The 23,981-nt window shown below is 38.4% G+C and overlaps 1 protein-coding gene across 2 annotated transcripts in view; it reads right to left on the bottom strand.

Annotated features, from left to right (window-relative positions):
• The window catches only part of VPS41 (VPS41, HOPS complex subunit), a 211,166-nt gene that overhangs the window by 23,494 nt on the left and 163,691 nt on the right, over positions 1–23,981 (bottom strand). For both annotated transcript variants that reach the window (XM_012809959.2, XM_023517712.1), the window contains 7 exons: positions 23,076–23,157; positions 20,046–20,138; positions 13,993–14,120; positions 12,530–12,674; positions 8,686–8,727; positions 8,491–8,541; positions 6,247–6,384 (listed from right to left, as the gene is read on the bottom strand). In XM_012809959.2, the coding sequence (XP_012665413.2) occupies positions 6,247–6,384; positions 8,491–8,541; positions 8,686–8,727; positions 12,530–12,674; positions 13,993–14,120; positions 20,046–20,138; positions 23,076–23,157 (679 nt within the window). The remainder of the gene's footprint in view (positions 1–6,246; positions 6,385–8,490; positions 8,542–8,685; positions 8,728–12,529; positions 12,675–13,992; positions 14,121–20,045; positions 20,139–23,075; positions 23,158–23,981) is intronic.

Consider the following 23,981-nt stretch of genomic DNA (forward strand, 5'->3'; position numbering starts at 1 on the left):
TCATAAACACTGCCACCTTGTGAACGCTGTTGGATATGAGAGAGATCATATAGATTCAGGCATAAAGCTGCCAAAGCAATAAAGCTGATACTCTGCTTCTCACTACTCTAGGCACAAGCAAACTGGACTTGCCAACTGAGAACTCACCTGTAAATTACAGAAGAAAGGACAGTTTAACTGTTTTTAATATTATGTCTTTCATGATTTTTGCAATATTAGGAAATACCTTAGTTGTTATTGTCTTAATTAACTTTTTAAATATAAAAAATGATTCTTTCCTGTCATGGTTGTTTCTAGTTTTCTATTCTCTTAAATAATGCTTCAGTGAATGAAGCTCCTTGTACACACATTCCCGTATTTAACCCAAAAGTTCCTTGAGACAAATTTCTAGAAGAGAAATTTCTGATTCAGTTTTGATATCTATTTCAGGTATGCCAAAATAAAGACTCTGAGAATTCATGCTATCACTCACTAGCAATACATAAAAAGGTGGATTCTCCATATCCTTATAGTTTTACTAATATTTCCCAATTTATTAGAAAAAAATGAAATAATTTACCCCTTTGTTAGGTAAAAATGATAGGTCATTTTTACTGATAGATTTCCACTTGTAAATTCAAACATTTTCATAAAGTCATCCAGCACTCCATTTCTTTTGTGAACAGCCTATTTTTGAATTGGGACTTTCTTCTTGTTTAAGTTCTTTTGTAAATGTTTATATTATATTATAACTACATACTTCATACCTTTTATGGATTGCCAATGCTTTCCTACTTTGTTTTTTTTTTTATAAATTTCAAAATATTAAGGGGGTACAAATGTTTTAGATTACATGGATTGCTCATATTTGAGGTCACAAAACAGGTCAGAACAGATTCAAAAAACCTGAAATTATACTGTACATCTTCTCAGACCACTGTACCATAAAAGTAGCAGATAATCACAAGAGAAACACTTGTGCCTACACCAAGTCACAGAAATTAAATAACTTGCTACTGAACAATTATTGGGTCAAGAATGAAATTGAGATGGATATAAAAAACATTCTTTGAACTGAACAACCAGGGGCCCCAAGCTATCAAAATCCATGTGACTGTAGTAAAAGCATTCTTCAGGGGAAATTCATAGACTTATATGCCCGTATCAAAACAAATAAACTTAACGTCCCCCCTCAAGAAACTAGAAAAGGAAGAACAAACAAAACCCAGACCAGCAAAAGGAAAGTCAGAGCAAAAATAAATGAATTGAAAAATAAAACAAAAATGCCAAGGATTAACAAAACAAATTTGGTTCCTGGAAGAGATAAATAAAATCAACAGACCTCTTGCTAGATTAACCAAGAACAGAAGAGAAAGAACCCAAAATAAGATCAATCAGCAATGAAAAAAGTGACATTACAACTAATACCACAGAAATATTAAGAAAATTTCTCTGTGCACAAACTAGGGGGCCTAGAGGAAATGGACTAAGAAATGTCTAAGACCCCAATGACAATAACAAATATAAACAAATTAGATTTGTTTAAACTAAAAAGTCTCTGCACAGTGAAGGAAATAATCAACACAGGAAGCAGACAACCTGCAGAGTGGGAGAAAATGTCTATAAGCCATCCTTTCAATAAAGGCCTCACAATGAGAATTTATAAAGAACTCAGGCAAATCAGCAAGAGAAAAACAAACAACCCCATTACAAAAGTGGACAAAAGACATGAACAGAAGCTTCTCAAAAGAAAGACAAATGGCCAATAAACATATAAAAAATGCTCATCACTAATTATCAGGAAAATGCAAATTAAAACCACAATAAGATATCACCTTACCCTAATAAGAATGGCTTTTATTAAAGAGTCCAAAACAAAAGATGCTGGCATGGATACAGAGTGAAAGGAACGCTTACACAATGTTGGTGGGACTGCAAATTAGTACAATTTCTATGGAAAACAGTATGGAGATTTGTCAAAGAACTGAAAGAACTAAAGTAGACTTAACACTTGGTCCAGCAATCCCACTACTGGGTATTTACCCAAAGGAAAATAAGACTTTTCATCAAAAGATACCTGCACTTGAATGTTTATTGCAGTGCAATTCACAATTGCACAAATGTGGAATCAACCCAGCGCCCATCAATTCATAAGTGGATTAGTAAAATGTATACAAACACACACACACACACCATGGAGTACTACTTGGCCATCAAAAAAACGATGAATAAATACTTTCTGTAACAATCTGGCTGGAACTGGAGGCCATCCTCCCAAGTGAAGTATCTCAAAAATGGAAAAACAAACACCACAGGTACTTGCTATTAAATTGGAGCTAACTAATGAGCACACTTGTGGACAGAGGGAAGTAAAACTCAGTGGAAATCAACTGAGGAGAAGAGGAGGAGAAAAAAACCTACCTAATGGATACTATGAGCACTATCAGGGTGACAGGGGCACCTCCAGCTGTAACTCAGGCATTGCTAAAGTGATCTACAAAATTTTTGGTTGACTACTACTTATTGTGGGATTTTAATCAATTCAAAATAAAGCTGACCTCGACTCTTGAAGATTTCAACCAGCTGGCAATTTAAAATCACCCTTCCTTCCAATCTCAACAAAGGTAAAAACCCATAAATGAGAAAGATTCGGGCGATATTTGCCAGAAGTAAATTGTAAACAATAGTGGATAAACACGATCTGGTTAACACCTTTGAGACCCTATTCTCACTTAAAATAAAAACAACAAAAAAGGGCTAAATACCCTATAAACTTTTGAGAAGCAGAGAACTACTTTGGAGGAGAGGGGCATTAGAAGGCGAAAGCTCTTAATTTTATGTTCAGGAAAGAAGGAGCCCACATTTTCTATGTCTCTTGAGACAAAACAGGCAGACCCGTGCCCACAACCTTCACGTCACTGCTAGCGTGTTTACGTTCATTTAATGGGGGAAATCTACTTTGTCATTCATGAACTGGTACATGTGACAGCTTTTTCATGTGGCAAGTATACATAAAAAAAATTAGTGTCTAAGATTAAGTGTATATATAATTTTTATTTTTAAGGAAAAAGGAACGAGAGCCTTCAGGAGTTCTTAAGTCATAAGTACCTTCTTTAAGAAAGTTTTGGGTACCTAAATAAGGGCAGAGTATCAAGTTTTTTGCAAATATACAGAGGATCTTGATAACTAATCTCTTATGAAGAAGTCTACATAATCTGAAATATGACTGACCATTTAGGGTGTTTTAAAAATGTGGATTACTGACTTGATTATTTTATAATGGTCTGTTTCCACCAGTACCATCTCTAATCCATGTTGTTCAATATTCTCATTCAGTGGGAAACATGAGATATGTTTAAAAACAAACTATTTCTAATATAACTAGCCTTAGTATGCTTGTGTTGAGTTCTTTTATAATTTGTTGTTTTCAGTGGGCCAGGAAGAAAAACTCTAAAAGGAACGTTCTCGGCCAGGTATATGCACTAGAAGTCCCCACACGCAGTCTGGGCTCTGCTGCTTTCCTACTGACGAGACGGGTGTCTTCCACTGAGTTCTACTGGACCAGGAAACTGCAAACCAGATGGGCTGCAAGTGTGTGAGTCACACGAGTGCACTGGAATCTGGGTGGTATCTCTATACCTGTGCTCAGCTGATGAAGGCAGAACGAGCCCAGGACAGCTATAAATTACGTCCCTGTGGATGGCTCTGTCTGAGGAGGTATCTGGAGACTTGTAGAGAAGGCACATCCTCTCTGCTAACATGAAATTTCCCCCAAAAAGCGAGATGCAAATGAAGGGGCACTGCTAAAGGATGAGATTCTCACTCTACTGCCAGATCACAAGGTCCCACGGTGAGAGAAGAGAGCATTTGCTTTTATTTCTAGAGTAAGATGATGCATCTCCAAGTTTATTCTTCAGAAAATGTCTTAGGGGCCTAAATGTAAAATGTTAAAGGTTTTTTTTTTTTTTTTATTGAATGGTAACTGTGTACATTGATGCACTTTGGGGGTACAGTGTGGTGTTTTCACACACAATCCATGACATTCCCATCAAACTGGTTAACATAGCCTTCATGTAACTTTCTTAGTTATTATGTCAAAACATTCATATTCTACTCATAGAAAGATTCACTTGTACCCTTGCAAGATGAACCACAGAAGTGAACCCTCGAATCCCTCTCCCTCCACCCTCTCCCCCCTCCCTCCCCCCTCCCCATATCCTTGTTATTAGGTTATAGCTTTCATATAAAAAGGTTTAAATTAATTTCATAATAGGTGTGTGTACATTGGATACTTTTTCTTCCATTCCTGTGATACTTTGCTAAGAAGAACATTTTATACAGGCAAGATTTTTTTCAATAACTATAGACATTAAAAATCCACTGAGCTGAAATTGGTTTATCGTAAATCTTATACGTTTAAAATTAATCACTATAGAAGCACTATAGAAGCAACTATAAAATTTGTAAATGTGCATAAACTGTGTTATTAATCAAGTTCTTTACATATATCTCTTATGAGTCAGATATGTTTTTTAAAAATTTTGTTTATAAACATAGCTGAGTAAAAAGTATTTATCTGGCAATCTAAATTTAGTATAACATTTATAGATGTTAAATAGTATTAGGTGGTTTCAAGAACTGTGGGAAATAATACCATTGGCCTTAAAAGAGTACCCAACAAAGACATTTGCACCAGAAAGTTTACTGCAGCCCAATTCATAACTGCCGAGACATGGAAACAACCCATGTGCCCATCCACTCATGAATGGATTAACAAATTGTGGTATCTGTACACCATGGAATACTATGCAGCCATAAAAGCATGGAGACTTCATATCTTTCATGTTTATCTGGATGGAGTTGAAACATATTCTTCTTAGTAAAGTATCTCAAGAATGGAAAACAAAGTATCCAATGTACTCAATACTACTATGAAATCAATATATAATCACCTACATATTCATTGGTGGTAAAACATAACTATAGTCCAGAAAGTAGAAAGGAAGAGGAGAGAGAGGGAAGGGGAGGAGGGAGGCGGGAGGACAGAGGGTACATGATGCAACGGTACATTTCAAAACTATTAAGAAAAAGAGTATAATTGGGACGGATGTGTTAATCAGTTCAATGTAAGCATTTTACATTGCATATCAAATCAGTACATGGAACCCCATAAATTCATCAATGTACATGGTTATGATTTAATAAAAACAAAACAAACAAAAAAGAGAGTGCCCAGTTGTCAACAAATACACAGTAATGCAGTTTATTTTGAAACAGCAGTCTCATAAAACTTACTGGTCCGTATTTATCCCTGAGACCTTATATACATTATTTATTTATTCACCCACTCATGATGCAGAAAGTATTTAGTAAATATCTAATGTACAGTGGCTTACTAAAATGAGTAAGACAAACTCCTTGTCCTTGAAAAATTTACAGGAAAGTGAGAAAGAGAGACCAGAACACAGATAATTATAAGGGAATGTAGTGTGCCAGAGATACAGAAATACATTTAAAGCAGACAGGTCTGGGTAGTGGAGCCTACAATCCAGCACTTTGGAACGCAAAGGAGAAAGGATCGCTTGAGGCCAGGAGTATAACACCATCTTGGGTAACACAGGAGACCTGAATTAAAAAAAAAAAAAAAAACCTTAGCTGGTGCACACCTGTAGTTCTAGCTACTCAGGAGTCTGAGGCAGGAGGACTGCTTGAGCCCAGGAGTTCAAGGCTGCAGTGAGCTATGACTATACCACTGCACTCTAGCCTGGGCATCAAAGTGCGACCAAGAAAGAAATGAAAGAATGAAAAGAAAAGAAAAAAGAAAGAAAGAAAGAAAAGCAAGCAAGCAAGCAAACAGATAAAGTGCAGGACCTATGCTATGATCTTGATTTCTCAAACTTAATACCTGACAATAGCAGGAATTAGGCTTTTGGCTTTGCAGTCTGTCTTCCTTCCAGGCTCTGACAGAGGCCACTCTGATCCTGGGAAATGGACTCCAAATCTTATCAGCTGTGCTTGATGGCTGATTAAATTTAGGCCCTGGATTAAACCTTTCTTCCAGTTAAACCTGTCACAGAAATGTCTGAGCTCTTTTCCAAAATCTAATCTGAAAGACTACCTTTCCTTATCAGAAATTCCTGGTAAAACCTACTGCTCACCTTTGACAGGGATGGATGAGCAGAGATAGGAGGGGAAGAATGGCAAACCTCTTACCAAAAAGGACAACTTCTTTACCTGAAGTGCACCAGTGTGGGAGTCATGCCTTACCTTTTCAAGTGGGCAGTGGGTACTATCTCGGAGAAAGGGAAGCAAGTTGGGGCGATCGTATTCTGCATAAAGGCTGATCTGTTTTTCATGGTAGCGCTGTCCCTTATGATGGTCTCTCTTGAAAAGCTTATGCAAGTACTAAAAGGAATAAATACTGAATGAATATTAAAATAAGACAATCAATAACTGGGTAGTATTGTTACTTTTCGTTCTAAACAGCCCCCATGGAGAGGCTGGGAGTTCTGACACTCTCTCCAGATAGGCCCAGAGTGACCGGGCCCTCCCACTTAGCAATGATGGGACCTTTCGCAAATCACTACCTTTTCTGTGTCTCGGCTTCTTCTTCTACCATCATCTCATTGGGTTGTTGTAAGAATTAAATAAGTGGCCTTTTGTAAACCACTGAGAACCATATGTAGCATACACTAGGCTCTACAGTGATGTTAATGCTAGTTGTGAATACGGTCATCACCATCTGCTTCAGCGAAGAAATACAATGATTAGGGGTCCTCTGACATCATAAAAATTCTCTTCTTTTACATAAAAGGAGGTAGAGTCATGGGTTTAGCATCTGAAGTAGCAGGCACTAAATTAAGTCTCATACATTCCACACTCTCCTCTTTGTTGAGTCTTAAAATGAAATGCTGCCTACACTGGTGACATCAAAAGCAAAAATAAAAAGTAAAAATCAAGAATAATACATACAGGTGTTCTCAATTTTCAAAACTGATTCCTTACTCAAGCTGTCTGAAAGAGTTAATGGACTTCTAAGGAAGTAAGTAATTGATTTTCTACTCACAGAGAAGATTAAGTCTGTCAATGTCATACTCAGATATTAGAAAACAGTGTTCAGTGTTAATATTAAATTAAGCAAAACCCTCACAACTTACTGAAGGCAGAGAGACTTAACCATACTGAGCACATACAGTGCAGTCACACCTTTGAGTGGCTGTATCCGAGTGGATTGGTTTGTCATAAACACAGAGCATCAGCCTGCCCTTGAAGTTGTGATTGTGAGTGAGCCATTGCATATAGCCACACATAAGCCTAACCATGACATATGCACCTTAAAGAGTCACTCCCTAGGCTAACAGTTCACATATCCCCGAGGTTAAGATGGAGCAGTACAAGCAGTCAGACTGAACTCATTTGCCACGCTGAGGCCTGGTGAGGACCACTGCCAGTCTACTGGCACGGGCTCAGTGTGTGAGCTCGGATACATGGTGCTGTCTCCCAGAGCGCAAACAGGACAAGGAGGCTCTGTCACCTTTACCAAATCAAATTCATACAGATGATACATTGCCCAGCAGGGAAGATGAGCCATTTCACTGTGGGCTCTGCCACGATCTCACCATTGGACTGATTACAATGTCACATAAATAGTTACTGCCTGTAATCCTGTCTTGTGGCTTAAGTAGGTCAGAAATCACTGCTTTATAAATGGAAGGAGGCCAGCAGAGTGGAGCCTTGCATGGGTAAGCAGATAATCTTGAGATTTCCAATCATGGGCAATATGGCAATAGCATGTGAACAGCCCCTGAGCAAGAGAATAAAATGGTGCTGCACATTCCCATCCCAGAATATTCAAAAGCTTCACTGTATAAAACTGACTTTTGAATAAAACGCTATTCCCTGAGCCTCCTCCTGGGGTGTAAGAAGATGGGCAAAGATACTCAAGTACACTCATTAAATTTGATGCCGACAGTCCTACTGGTATAATCTCTGTCTACTGGAGCTTTTTCTTGCATAAGTTTTACAGGACATACTAACACCTACTGTCCTCTACTATATCCCTGTGATTATGCAATGCACAGAGTCCAGGTAGCCCCCCAAGAAAATCTAGAATAATGTGCCTTAATGGTACAACCACCAAGCTACACAAGAAAAGTGGGTTAGCTATTGTCAAGGTAAGGAACAACCACAACAAAAATGGGGTGCTACTTTTTACAAATTACTCTGTGGTTCTAGATACAGAACAATTGTATGGTATTACCTTGGCAAGAGAACTTGGTATCTGCAGGGCACTCGGGCTTTTGCTGTAATTTATGCAATGATTCAAAGCACAAGCGCCTGATCTGGATTAATCTCTCCTCAGATTTATAGCATAAGCCACATTTTTGTTATTATTGAATAATGTTTGTGGTCAAACCTCCAATCTTGAGTATTAACCTCCTGCAGCAATACTGAAAGGTGATTCACCCACTTTTCAATCAAAAGGGCAAAAGAAAGTACTGCTGTACTCACCACGTGTTGCAGCTCTGGCCTGTCTTCTAACTCTTCTACTACCTTCTTAATCTAGGGAAAAAAGAAAAGTTTAAACACGGACTCATGAGTGCATAAACACAGCTGCAAAATTTTCTCATAAACATCTTTATTCTTTATGGCTACAGTGGTCCCAACGTTGGTCTGGTAACACATATAAAAACAAAAAACACTCACTGAAATTTTATCTTCATTGTCCAAAAGCATGTCAACAGCTTTCTGAAACAAAAGAAAGAGGGAGTCACTGAAACCTTCTATTTGAGAAGACAAGAATAGACACGATGCCGTGTACGTGCTCCCACCGTCAAAGGTACCACCACTTATTTTTTATAGTTAAGAAGGCCCTTAGCTTTATGATGGCCCTTACATAAAACGATACTTATAAAGAAATGCATTTGTAAATGTGTCTCAGTCTGAGGCCTATGCGTTTGCACCCTGCTAAAATGGTGCCTGGCTATAACTTACCAAACACAAGACATCTTAACTAAACATAGTCTAGGCCCCTTGATATCTCAGGTATCTTCACAGTTCTCATGTGACTCTTGGTAGTTACAGAGAGCATCTCTTTATCAGTAATGAGCTTCCCTCTAAAATTCCAGACATAGGGAGCTGGTCTTAGTGGAGAAGGGGTTAAGGGCCAGGAGAGGAATGACAGCTCAAGTTTCATAATGACATAAAGCTCGTGGACTTCTAGAATTTACTTTAACCACCACTAACATTCAGGAAACACAAATCAGACAGTTCATGACAAGGGGTAGTGTGAAGACAGCCCATGAGGCTGGGCCTCACCCAGAACACCTGGGGCCTGCTCTGGACTCTGCTGCCACCCAGCCGTCTGCTCCACACTTGATGTTGGAGCGGAGTATCCCTAAGATTACTCATCTTTTCACCAGGAAACTCCGAGATTCCTGACCTTCAGTTCGTACTCTTGAATAGCTACTAGTTTCACTCATTCGTCTTTTTCCCCACAGCTACATATGCCAAACTAAGCCCTAGAGACGTGTGGTGAAGGCAAAGGGGAGGTTAAGCAAGAGCGGAGACTGGATGTGAGGAAAAAGTGATTAATTTCTGTATCAGCATCTCATCCTCTTAATCATCTTCCCCCACAGAGGCCCAGCCTCTCTATATGAACGTCCTTGAAACTGCATAATTCTTTGTAGAGCTGTAGTCCCTAAAGACTTGATTCAGTATTTAAAAAATGAGTTAAAGAATCTTTGAGAAAAAGAGGCAGGTCTAGCGCCTACCTAAATGAAGTTTAAATGTGCAGAGATTAATATAAAATATAATTGAAACATAGGGTTCTACTCCTTGATTTATCTAAAATTTCAGTTTCTCAAATTAGAACACTGTGTTTTATGAACCTTGTTATTATTATCACTGGCACTTATAATTAGATTCCTTTTTAAAATTTAATTATTATTAAATCATAACTATATAATGGGGTACAGTGTGATGATTAGATTTACAATGTGGAATGCTTACATCAAAATGATTAACATGGCCATCACCTCACTTACTTATTTTTTGTGGTAAGACATTTATAATACACTCTCAGTTGTTTTGAAATGTACTCTTGCATTGAGCACATTAGGTGAGATTCTGCCAAATACCCTCCCTCAAATCTCTCTCCTCTCTCTTCCTTCCTTCTGGACTATATTTGTGTTTTATATTCATATGAATATGTAAGTGATTACATATTGGTTTCATAAAAGTATTGAGTACATTGGATACTTTCTTTTCCATTCTTGAGATACTTTACTAAGAAGAGTATGTTCCAGCTCCACCCAGGTAAACACAAAATATGTAAAGTCTCCATCTTTTTATGGCTGCATAGTATTCCATGGTGTACATATACCACAAATTGTTAATCCATTCATGGGTTGATAAGCATTAGGTTGCTTCCATGTCTTGGCAATTATGAACTGGGCTGCAATAAACATTCTGGTGCAAATGTCTGGATAGATACCTAGTAATGGAACTGCAGGATCAAATGGCAGGTCAACTTTTAGTTCCTTGAGAATTCTCCATATTTCTTTCCAGAAAGGCTGTATTAGTTTACAATCCCACCAACAGTGTAGAAGTGTTCCCTTCTCTCCACATCCACGCCAATGTCTGCAGTTTGGGGACTTTGCAAAGTGGGCTAATCTTACTGGAGTTAGATGACATCTCAAAGTGGTTTTGATTTGCATTTCTCTAATGATTAAGGATGATGAGCATTTTTCATGTGTTTTTAGGCCACTTGCCTGTCATCCTCAGAGAAGTTTCTGTTCAAGTCTCTTGCACACAAAGAAATGGGGTTGTTTGTTCTTTTCTTATTGATTAATTTGAGTTCTCAGTAGATTCTAGTTATCACACCTTTGTTTGGATCATAGCCTGCAAAAATCTTCTCCCATTCTGAAGGCTGTCCGTTTGCTTTACTAACAGTGCCCTTAGCTGTGCAGAAGCTTTTTAGCTTGATCAGATCCCAGTAACATATTTTTGGTGTTGCTTCAATTGCCAGGGGGGGTCCTCCTCGTAAAATATTTTCCTAGGCCAATATCTTCAAGCATTTTTCCTGCACTCTTCTCTAGAATTTTTACAGTTTTATGTCTTAAATTTAAATCTTTTATCCAGTGAGAGTCAATTTTTATTAGTGGTAAAAAGTGAGAATCCAGTTTTAGTCTTCTACAGGTTGCTAACCAGTTCTCCCAGCACCATTTATTGAGTAGGGAATCTTTTCCCCAATGTATGTTTTTGTTAGGCTTATCAAAAATCAAATGATGATATGTGGCTGGGTTCATCTCGAGATTCTCTATTCCATTCCATATGTCTACATCTCTATTTGTGTGCCAGTACCATGCTGTTTTGATCACTATAGATTTGTAGTATAACCTGAAATCTGGTAATGTGATACCTCCAGATTTGGTTTTATTTCTAAGTAACGTATTGGCTATTTGAGGTTTTTTCCTGATTCCACATAAAATGAAGTACCGTCTTTTCAAGTATGACATTGGAGCTTTGATAGGGATTGTGTTAAATCTGTAGATGGCTTTGGGTAGTATGGACATTCTAGCCATAAGCATGAAATGTTTTTCCATTTGTTAACATTTTCTGCTATTTTTTCCTCAGGGTTTCATAATTCTCATTATAGAGATCTTTCACATCCCTTGTTAGATAAATTCCTAGGTATTTCACTTCTTTGGAACTACTCAAGAAGAACAGAGGCCTTGACTATATTTTCGGCTTAAATATTGCTGGCATATATAAAAGCTACTGATTTGTAAGTATTGGTTTTTAGCCTGAGACACTGCTGTATTCCTCGATCACTTCTAAGAGCTTTGTAGTTGAGTCCCTGAGGTTTTCCAGGTATAAGATTATGTCATCTGCAAAGAGTGAGAGTTTGATTTCCTCTGAATACGCTTGATCCCCTTCACTCAGCTGATTGTGATGGCTAGGACTTTCAGTACTGTGTTGAATACACACATGGCGTTTGTATTACTTTACAGAGCCACTGTGACCTGTGAGGTTGGATCTGCTCACTGGTTAAGCAACGTGCTATTCAAATTTGTCCTACAATAAAATCATACATCCCACATGTCCTAGACCTGAGAAGTAACTAAGACCAATGGAAACACCACATGCTGGGTCTGTAATATAGAACACTAATAAGTAAATCAAAATAGAAGCACACTTTTAAATTATTGAACATAGACCAAGAGGGTTAAATGAGCCAAAGCCCATGCCTAGTTTCTTTATTTCTAGGAATTATATTGTTTTACCAAAAATAATTTACATACAATTTCAAAAGTTTCACTTTAAGTTATCATTGTTTTTGTAGAATAAGAACATCAAGGAAAGCGTTCCTAAATGCCAGATACTAAATCAACATCACCTAATCAACATAATCTAGTGAGGATCAGAGCACGACCATCATACAGCCGAGCTATGTGACCGATTCACAATTCAGCATGTGGATACATGTCTAATTATTAAAAATTTGGAAAAGTGAAAATAATATATCAGTTCTGAAGTTGTACCTTACCTCTGAATCAAAATCCATTAATAAAACAATTTTATCCTTGATGGAACTGAAAAGATTATGCTTGTGAATCAACTGGAAAACGTCTTTATGCCTTAATGTTAAGTATATCTCCAGTGCGTTGCCATAGTTTTTGTCATAGGTGTACCTGGTAATACAAAATTTTTTCATTAATACTCATCAACCACTCTATTTAAAACACATATAGCTTATGTTTCACAATAATAAAAATAAAAACTCTTGTTCAGAGAAAACACAACTCGATTTAGAAAAACATTCCTTGGGATTTAATTATACCTGACCAATAAGTATTCCATTCTCAGAACTTTGCTTTTCATCTGAACAAAGTTCCACAAAATTTACATTTATTCAAGTAATAAAAAGTTCCTTTATTTGGGGCTCTGCTTCTGAAGTTTTACAGAAATCTGTACACCAAAGAAACTGTGGCCCAGAATGAAGAAACTTCCAATTTTAGTAATAGAAAAATCAGTTAGAATTTTTAAAAGCAGTATTCACCTGACGAAAGTGTTATATTCCAAAAGCTTATCTGGAAGGAGTTTGTATAAAATTGAAATGTGTTTTTTTGTTGAAACAGTGTTTTTCACTTGAAGCCCCCCAGCCAGCACCTGAACGCCAGCTGAACTGAACCCACAGTCAGTCCACATGGACGGTACTACAGCGGCTACGGGGCATGTCGAGAGCGAGAGGAAGTGATCAGTGCTCTAACTCAGGATGCTGCGAACAGGACCGCCTCTGTGCAAAGTCTAACGCGGCCCTGAATTCCAGGCCATTTTGGTGTCCCTTTCACAAATGTGAAAAAACGGGAGAGGGGTGGTCTGAAGTGAGGGGCTGACACGGGAACAGTCTCCTTGAACAGCCCTGCAGCCCCAAGAGCACAGGCAGGCGCCATCTGCTTCTGTATCCTGGATACCCAGCACCAAGCCTGAAAGTGCCCAGTAAATATGAAAAATACGAACCAAGCTGCCGTTTTCTGAGCTGTGACTCAGTGTCAGGCACTGTGTTTAGTCCTCTACTATGGCATCTTATTAAAATTTAAAATCAGCCCATAGGGAACTGTGATCTTAGAGATAAGGAATCTGACATTTGAGAGATTCATGGACTTGAAGAACCAAGCACAGAACGCAAAGCCTCGCTCACTGGGAAACGGAGATGCTTCAATGGTCTGAAACCCTGTTCCCTTCCCTTTCCTGACCCGCCTCTCCCAGGCTCTTCAGGGCAGGGCTCCTCTCCTCTGGGACACAGATCATATTACAATCGTGTGGTTTCACACACTGTCTTTTTCTTCAAGTTGTTAATGTGAGGTTTATGAAAATGTTTACTCGGAGTGAATGTAGGAAAATGGTTTATAATGGGCATCCTTCCCATTCAGAGTTTGCCAACTCTTAAGTATGAAAAACTTTGCAGAGTAGATTGGTATGGAGAAAGCAGCACTAAAACATACTCACAAGTCTGCCAGGGTTTTAAGCAAAGTCTTATTCTGACTGTCTTTCTTCAGGTGATCCCGAACTGCTTGAACTATTACTGAATTGTTATACAGATCCCCAGGCCATTCACGGATCAATGTGGCAAAACCCTAAACCAAGGGGAAGAGCAGAAAGAACATTCCCTCAGTAGAGTGGTGATTGGGACATTGTTACCTGTATGCTCTCGGTGGTGCGGTCTTCCTTCTGTTTCCTGGCATGCAAATCCTAAAATCTTTAGAATCATCAAAGGAGCTTTGTATGCCAATGACCGACCAGTGCCTGGCAGGCCCTCAGCAGCTTTAGGATGGGGCTGGTCCCAGGAAGACTAACCCAGGATTAGAGGGTTGGAACTTTTAACCCCAGCCCCCCCAACATCTAAAGAGTGAGGAGGTTTTTTCCCTACGTACCAAGCAAACAATCAGTTCTGCAGGGCCCTCACCTAGGAGCCCTCTAATTGACTGATTCTGACACCACCTGCCTACAGACAGCATCAGACCCCCAGAGGTTGCGGGCGCACACTCACAAGACTGGTCCCCCTTCAGAGGTGCCAAACGCAAGTAATAGGCTGTCATCTTTACTTTTGACTGGTCTGCTCTAAATTGGGATCCCCAAACCCCCTTCCTTAGGTTTGACTAATTTGCAAGAGCTACTTATAGAACTCAGGAAAACACTTTCCTTACATTTACCAGTATACAAAGAACATTACAAGGGACACAGACGAACAGACAGATAGAAGAAATGCACCGGATGAGGAATGTGGGATGAGACGTGGAGCTCCTACGCTCTCTCTGGGCACCCCACTCTTAGGAACCTGCATTCCGCTATCCAGCGGTCTCAGCCCAGTCCTTTCTGGGTTTTAATGGAAGTTTCATTACGTAAGCACGATTGATGCAATCACTGCCCACTGCCGACTGGCTTGATCTTCACTCACATTTTATGACTCCAAGTGACCCGAGTGCAGCACTTTGCTTGCTAACAGGGGACCCAGGAGCACTCTGTGCTAAAAGTACAGCGGGAGGAGCTGAGTTTGATTTTACCTATATTCTTGGAACAATCCAAATAGTTTAAACAATGCTTAAAAGTAGTTCCCATAACAGTCCAAATAATTTTATGATTAAAACTTTGGTCAATAAACATTTCATTAGTTTTCAGATTGGGTTTGGAGGTGGTGAAGGGTGGCAGAGAGAATTACTGCACTGCAATCTCCATTTTACATTTAAGCAGGTAGTGCCACCCACTTCTGTTTTCATTTTGTGAAAGGCCTAAGAACGGTATTCTGCTTCTTCTATAAAGTACCACTGCGCAGAGGTCAGGTCTGACTGCTCCATCCTCATTTGGATTAACTGTAACATTCAGATGATTATCTTTAACATCTTACAGATATCACCCAAGTCAGCTACTTTCCCCACCACTATGCACTTGAGGTCTGGCCCACTGGTTCCAACTGGTTGTGTAGCTAGGCACTGCACAGCCAGCAGCACTGTCCACTGTGCTGGGGACAGAGCAGCTTCCACGGTAGAACTGTCAGACACTCTATGCCTTTAACAGGTCATCATCTTTATGCACCCTGCACTCTGCCTTCTAGCCCCTTTTTCATGTTGGGATTTAGGACTCTGGCTGAGGTCTTACCCTCTAGTCCTCACCCCGGCTATATCTGGATCTCGAATACTGTGGTTCTGAAGGAAACATCAGATCCCATGTGATTTGTGGCCAGTGCCTTGCTTAGGCTCTGCCCTCCTGATTCTTGATACTGGCCTCATGCTTTATAACTCAAAGAATGGAAGAACAGTTTACTTACTGATGCTTGACAACTTTTAGGGAAAAATGTATTCACAGGTAGCAGAGAGATGTAAAAAGGTCCATATCACTTAAAAATTATATTATTAACATTGAATAACTCTACTAATATTTTAATGAACTATTCTCAATTTATTTAAATATTTAGAAATGTAAGCACCAAGACTTGGTAAGAAAATCATAAAAGAATCAGGAATTTAGTTTGCAGTGAAGTTCTGTCCAATTTCTACTAAAGTAACTCTTAGGAAGGATGGTAAGAGACTAGAACGACGGACCACATATTTCCCATTTAACTGCAACCTTTCTACATATTATTAGCATAATAATTTTGCTGAAATGTACTTTAGTGATTTAAAGGAGAAATTAAATCAGAGGGGATTTAATCAGAACAGTAAAATGTTTATAGAACCAAAAAGATAACTTTGAATCAAGTTTCTGTTTTCTTATGACTATAGAACATAAAAGACTCTGCAGATTTCCACCCCATACTGGCAGCTCTCAGTAGCCCCTAGACTAGGAATAATACTATTCAAGGAAAGAAGAAAGCCTGGCCTCATTTTCTCTCTTCCCTATCCATGTAACAGCCTCTCTGTACTGCCAACTTCTAACACCAAGTAAGACAAAATGACCAGTCGGGTTGTGTGTGTGATAAAAGCATGATGACCCCACCATAAACTGAAACAAACATTTATACATTTCATATTTGGTTTCTCTCTGCTTAACTGGTTTTATATACCTTTGAATAAATGTGCTACCTAAGAGATATTGATAAAAATCAACCCTGTGGTCATTATTATTAAAGGACAGTCTTCAGGGAGCTGTTATGATAGAATAAACTAAGTTAACAGAACGCCTCAGTGTCCATTATAGTAAGTAAAAGGTTACTAAGTATTATTTAAATGAAATGCCATACATATCTCCCCACTTTAACATGTATAAATATGTGCCATTAATATTAAAGCTTAACTATTTAAATCAACTCTCCTAAGTTGTAAAGTAATAGGCAAAGCTGCATTTATATAACTAGAAACCCCATACAAACAAGTTCCGAAGCATCATTATCTCCAAGAAAATCATATCACTTCATATTTTTTTTAGGAACACATGAAAATTAACCAGTCAATATTCTAGAGAAGTATAGTTTGTTTTTCTGTAATCTGACCTTTAGTGCTCTGTTTAGCAGTACCAAATTTTCATCCACATAATATATGATCAAAAGTGTTGTTATGGCATACTGCTGTTTCATCAATTATGAGACAACTTCTTTCAAATTAAACATTAAGTTGAGAATGAAGGAAGCTAAGATATAAAATATTTGTAAAATCTTAGGATACTAAAAAGAAATTATGTTTAACCTCCTTAGTAGCACTGCCCAGGCAGATATCCTGAAACACTCAGGAGAAAACATCTGCAAGCTCTACGGCTAAGTCAGGCTTATTTCTTTCAGTCTCAGTCAAGTCTTCCAGATGTATGAATCAATGAGATAATGACTTTGATGATACAGGACTCAAAACAGTTTCTTGAAAAAAATAAAAGTTGACTCATGTGAAACAACTGCAACAGAATCATAAAAATAAAATTTTTTGTGCTTTAATTATATTACTTTAAAAACAGGAGAAGTATAATATACTTGAGTGTTTCTAAATAAAGTTCACAGAACACTCATAATTCTCTTTCTTTTAGGAAGATGTACAAAGATGGAATATTTATGATGGCCCCTCTGTGTACCAAGGATGTACTAGAAAATAGTTAAGTCTTTGCTGAAGGTATCGTTTTCAGTAATTAAGGCCAATAATGGTCTTCCTCTTTCTTGAAGTCTTATAGAACAGACTGCTCCACCTTACTTATTTTCTACAGCTTATGAACATAGTCTCTGCAGACAGCCTGGAAACCTGTGAAAGGATAAATAAGACCATGTTTTTGTTTTTTCCTTGGATTCGACTGAGCATTCAGCCTGGGTCTAGACAATGGTAGCTTCCAAATAAAGATATATTGAATTCAACTGAATAGGAAATGAATAGGAACCATGCCTCTAGCCTATTAGTAGGCTGTCAATGACAGAAACCATTACTATGAAATCTTCTTTACACATTTAGAAAGAAACAGATCTGTGCGGTTATAGTAGACTGGATTACAACATTATAACATATTGTTAGTAAGAGAAAATGAAGAAACAAACTACCCCTGTTAGCATGTGCAATTATTAATATTAAGGAAATATTTTGTTAAAGTTTAATTCATGCAAAAGCACCTTGACCCTCTCTATGCTGACAGTAAATACAGGCTTATAAAAGTAAATAAATTTTATTATAATACATGAATCTGGGTGCTTACATCATATTTAGCCAGAAACACCTGGTTGATAGCAATTGTTCAAAAACACAGGTAAAGGACTACTATCTTAAAGATCTAAAACCACCCGACAATTAAGATGCAGTGTTTGCCATATCACCCCTCATTAAATCTAGTTACTGGTTAAGAAAGCACGCTGACAAGTGTTTTGTACACAGGCACTCAGAACAGAGGAGTGCACTGTCTCAATCCCCTTCTAGTCTGACTCTCTTCTATTCCACATATTAACCTTCTCGCAAGCCATCTCATATTCTTGTTGGAAAGAGAAACTTGTGAATCCACACAACACCAAAATATAAGAAGGCAATGACCATCCACAGCACATTGTGAAGAATGAAAAATGAAAAATTATCAGTGGGTTAATAAGCCCATGAACTTTCAAAGGAGCAAAAGATGTTGCCGCTTTCATTAAAGACCATGAAAATGTAGCAAAATTAGAGAACAGCAGTTGAGGTCCTCTCGGTTTATGGACCCTCCTAGCACCAGTCACAGCTTGAAGAAGGAGCGTACCAGCCTTTTCTAGAACCTGTGAAACAGAAATACTATGGTTTTCTCTGGATAGAGGGGGAAGAAGGCAGAGTCTCAGCCACACTTGGCGTACAGCTTTGTTAGAGTACTTGGTATATTATAATTCCCCAGTGTACATCAGGGGGAACAGAAACAACTGAAGACGGATCTTCCTCTGTTGCAGGGGCTGTTCTGTACACTGCAGGATGTCAGCAGCATCTGACACTACCCCCTAAATGTCGGCAGGGCCAACTCACCAGCCCCGACAACCAAGAATGTCTTTAGACATTGCCTGATGTTTTCTTGGGGGAAAATAAGCCCCAGCTGGGAACCACAGGTTTCCATGTTTGGGTGTGACAGAAGGGGCATCACGTCAGTCATATTTGTATGACTATGGCTGGCACATTTCAGGAATACAGCAGGCACTAAACTGATGTTTTTCTGAATAAATGTGTATTAAATGAACAAACTTTAAAAATGATAGTCCATTTGGGTGCCTGCAACATTAAATTTAAATTCAAATCATGAGTGACTATTTATTAAATGTCTGGCTTGGGCAACTTCATTCGTCTCTGGTTTCCTCATCTGTAAAACTGGGACATTACTACTTACAGTGTGGGGAGTAGAAAATGGCAATACACACACAAAAGTACAGAACGTATAGTACATAAATAACATACGCGCTATTTTCCCTCTAATAAACAAACAGATAACTTCTAATACTTTTCTCTGATCCTACTCCCTAATTTCTCTTTAATTCCCCTTTGGTGAACTTAGTTCTGAGGCTTAGGCTTTAACATTCTGAATTTTTTGTTTGTTTGTTTGTTTTGAGACAGAGTCTCACTATGTTGCCCTCCGTAGAGTGATGTGGCCTTATAGCTCACAGCAACCTCTTGGACTTAAACAATTCTCTTGCCTTAGCCTCCCAAGTAGCTGGGACCTCAGGCGCCTGCCATAACGCTGGCTATTTTTTGGTTGTACTGTTGTTTTAGCAGGCCTGGGCCAGGTTTGAACCCGCCAGCCTTGGTGTATGTGGCTGGCGCCCTACCCACTGAGCTACGAGAGCTGCCAACATTCTGAATTTTTTAGTAGTGTAAGCACTAATAACAGCTTCTACTCTATTCATGACATCCATAAAATGGTACTCAGCCCCTTTTCTTTAGATTTACCATGGAGGTAACTTTAAAAATTCTTTAAAATGTACATGGATTAGGTATTTTCACTGTCTAAATAAACAGTACTTATCATCGGCATTTATCTACCTCAGTTCTATCTCCTAAATTTGTTTGTTTAAACCTGTTGCTCTACTGTATTATTTTCTAGATCCTTAACATTTCTCACCGAGAACAAGTAATTATGACCATGTCAGTTTGCTGTACCTCATAATCACTTTCCAAAAATTCGTGTAAGATCATTTCATAGATGAGCGGTTTCAGCACTGGATCCCCTCTGGGCAAATAAGGACTAATAGCCTAGGGAAGAGAAAGGAAAAACAATCCCTTAAAAAATGTCAAAACAATACTATTCCAATTATGCAAAAAACAGAAAAGTATATTTTTACTTTAAAAATTTAAGACAACAGAGCATTATGGAGAATTTTTCTGAAGAGAAAAGATTCAAAGGAATATTACTTTCTAACAATAAATTATATTTTTAAAAGTCTACGTACATATGCTTTACACATGAATGAGTAAATAAAAAAATTGCCTAGGTTAATCTCTATTTCTTTGTTCTTCCTGATGAATTGCTGAAAATCTAAATAGGAGCAAGAAGGTCACAGAGGTTATAAAAGTCAATTTGTTAAGTAATCAGCAAGTGTAAGGTCACCAACTCATCTTTCTTTCCTTAAATTGGAGTATATCAACCTTTAACACCTCACAGTCACCTTTTGACATTAAGAAAAATACATCTTGTGTTCTTCAGATATTTTCAGTGCTATGTTAAAAGTCAAATTTCCAAATACTGTTCAATGATCCTATAGGCCATGGTTTTGTACTAGGGACAGGGAACTGGGGTCACCATCCCCAAGGAGCTCACAGCCCCAGAAGGAAGGTAAGCAGACATTTAAACAGGTAACAATGGTATTAGAAGATGTTACAAGAGGGGTCAAGAAAGTGCTACAGCAGCAGAGGAGAATTTTGCCTTTTAAAGCCTGAGGTTTAGGAGGCAAAGAAAGGAGGGGAAGGAGAACATTGTGAACAAGGCACAGGGCCCTGAAAATGAGCCGTAGGCAGGGAGGCCCCAGGGGCCCGGACATATAGGATGGGGCCACCAAAAGGGAGGTGTGGCTAGAGAGGAAGGGGTGCTTGTATGAGAGGAATTCCCATTTCATTTGTTGGGCAGGAGGTATACAACTGGTACTAAGGAAGTAAGAGTCCAGATTCCATCTTTCTTTTTTTTTTTGAGATGGAGTCTTGCTCTCTTGCCAGAAATAGAGTGCGGGGTGCTGGAACACAGCTCACTGTAACTTCAAACTCCTGGGCTCATTTGACTCTCTCACCTTGGCCTTCCACAGTGCTAGGATTACAGGAGCGAACCACAGAGCCCAGCCTCCAGATTTTTTTTTTTTTTTTTTTTGCAACAGGGTCTTATTCTGTTGTCCAGGCTAGAGTGCAGTAGTGTCATCACAGCTCACTTCAGTCTCAAACTCCTGGCCTCAACCAATCTTCCCATCTCAGCCTTCTGAGAAGATGAGACTTTAGGCTGGAACCACCACGTTTGGCCACATTTGGTTGTTTAAGCAGCTAATTTTGGGTTAGGTTGCTGTCAGATCTAGTAGAAGGCACCTGCCATGGCTTGGGCAGGGCTTAAGGCAGTGGTACCAGAGGGGAAGAGAGACCCATTTGGGATCGGCATGGTAAACTGACAACAGCTGGACCGTAAGTAGAAAGAGGATCTGAGCAGTGGCTTCCAGCCATTAAGCACTGAGAAATGGGTATGCTGTTTGTCATAAACACAGACTGAAAGCAGAAGGAACAGATTTGGGAAAGAAATGCATTTACATTAAGTTGAGTTTTCATTATCTAAGAGAAATGGATGGAGGAAATTTAAAACAGAGGTCTGGGTCATGGAACCATGAAGGTAAATGAGGCCCCAGAATTCAAGAACAGCCCAGCTGCCCCAGTGAGAAGTACCACTGGGGCTGTCAGAGAAGAATAACTTTAATGGGGCAAACGTAGGAGGAGTCACAGGCCTGCATTATTCACCTGGGAATTTCTGAAAGCATGTTCATAACTCAAAGAGAGCATTCAAAGGGCCCACAAACACTGAAAATTCAAAAAAAAAAGTTTGAAATAGAGAATACTTTATTGATTAATTTGGATACTGTACACTAAGATGAAATATTTGAAAAAAAAAGAAATATTCAAATTATTTATTGGAGCCAGGTGGTCAGATTTTTTAATTGGCTTCCAGCAGGTAAAATATTATTTGAAAAATACATTAATTCTTCAGTAGATTTTAAAGACTTATGCTTTACAATCTATTGGAAGAGGAGGGGGGAGGGTGGGTGGAGGGAGGGTGCTTGGTGGGATCACGCCTATGGTTCTTCCTATAAGGGTACGTGTGAATCTTTCTAAATGTAGAATATAAATGTCTTAACACAATATCTAAGAAAATGACATGAAGGCTATGTTAACCAGATGGATGAAAGTATTTCAAATTGTATATAAAACCAGTACACTGTACCCCATGATAGTATTAATGTACACAGCTATGATTTAATTAAAAATAAAAACGAAGAAAAAAAAAGTTATTAAGAAGAACAAGAAAACTTCATCCAAACACAGAGAAGTGGAAAAAGATAAGAAAGTGAACATATCATATATACGACGTAAGATGGAATATTACAATGTTATAATACATATTATCTGTGAGGTTAAATAATTAAGTTCATAAACTCATCCTAGACAAAGTGCTGCATACCTCTTTGCTGAATATCACTATGGTCACCAGATGGCCAGGAAGAGTATTTTGAAGGTGACCACAGCAGCACTGAGCAATCAGATACGTAACACTTTTTCCAGGATGAGTTTGTGAGCTTACTTGTCAGACCTCATAGGGTGACAGCTCTGATGGCCATGACAGAAAAAGAGCTCCAAACCTGCTTTGAGGGGCGGACTGGGAGCTGGCGTCAGTGCACAGCTTCTGATGGCAAGACCCTGGTGACATCCAGCAAGAAGGTACGTGTCACTTGTTCTAGGATGAGTTTGTGAACTTAATTGTCTAATCTCACATGTAAATACTTTTTACACTAGTTTTATAGTTTAAAAACTAATTTCTAAGAGTTTAATTTTTCTTTCCAGCTGAGATATTCTCTTCCTAATAAAAAAACTATTATAATTTTATTTCCACCTCAATATTAATATACCACTTGTAAAAATTAAGAGTTAAAATAAAGCTTTGCCTACCTTAAGTTGTCCAATTTCTTTAAATTTATAAACTTCATATTCCCAGAGTGCTGAATTTTTCCCAAGAATTTTCTGGCATTTGCTGGCAGCACAAATATTCCAGGGAGAAATAAAATACAAATAAAACAAAAAAACAAAAAACAGAAACTGAGTAAGTGGACATTTCCCCCAGTTGTTTAGATAAATCTTTCCAGAGTTTTCACAAATTTCTATCTCAAGTGCCAATGAAAATATAGGTATTATTGTTACTCACTTCATTACATACATAATGAAGTTATGAGTTGATAGAACTTATAAAAACTAATACGAAATATTTTCAAATCAAACCCAATCTTTTTCAGAAGACTATGATGATTAGAGAGTTTTCTATTCACTGTTTTTTTTTTTTTTTTTTTAGAGAGTCTCATTTTATCACCCTTGGTAGAGTGCTGTAGTGTCACAGCTCACAACAACCTCCAACTCCTGAGCTTAGGCGATTCTCTTGCCTCAGTCTCCCAAGTAGCTGGGATTACAGGCACCTGCCATAATGTCCAGCTATTTTTTTGTTGCAAATTGGCCAGGGCTGGGTTTGAACCCGCTACCCTTGATATATCGGGCCAGCACCTTACCCACTGAGCCACAGGTGCTGCCCCTATTTGCCTGAGCTTCCCATTTACTCAGATAAGCTTTGCTGGTTTGAGGACTTTTCTTGCTTTAAAGAAAATTCACTATCTTGAAAAGTGCCAGAAGGGCCAAATCCTTCCAGAATGGCTTTAAATAATGGACTACAAATTTCAGAACATTAGAATCCTATCCTGTCATAGTATATAATCTGGAAGACTGCTTATATATGAATAAAACCTTACTTTACATAACAAGGAAACACACTTTCTTACACAATCTCAGGGGACTCAAAGCAAGCCTGAA

This window comes from Otolemur garnettii, unplaced genomic scaffold, assembly GCF_000181295.1.
Source record: "Otolemur garnettii isolate 467f Iridium unplaced genomic scaffold, OtoGar3 scaffold00119, whole genome shotgun sequence".
Classification (NCBI taxonomy): domain Eukaryota; kingdom Metazoa; phylum Chordata; class Mammalia; order Primates; family Galagidae; genus Otolemur; species Otolemur garnettii.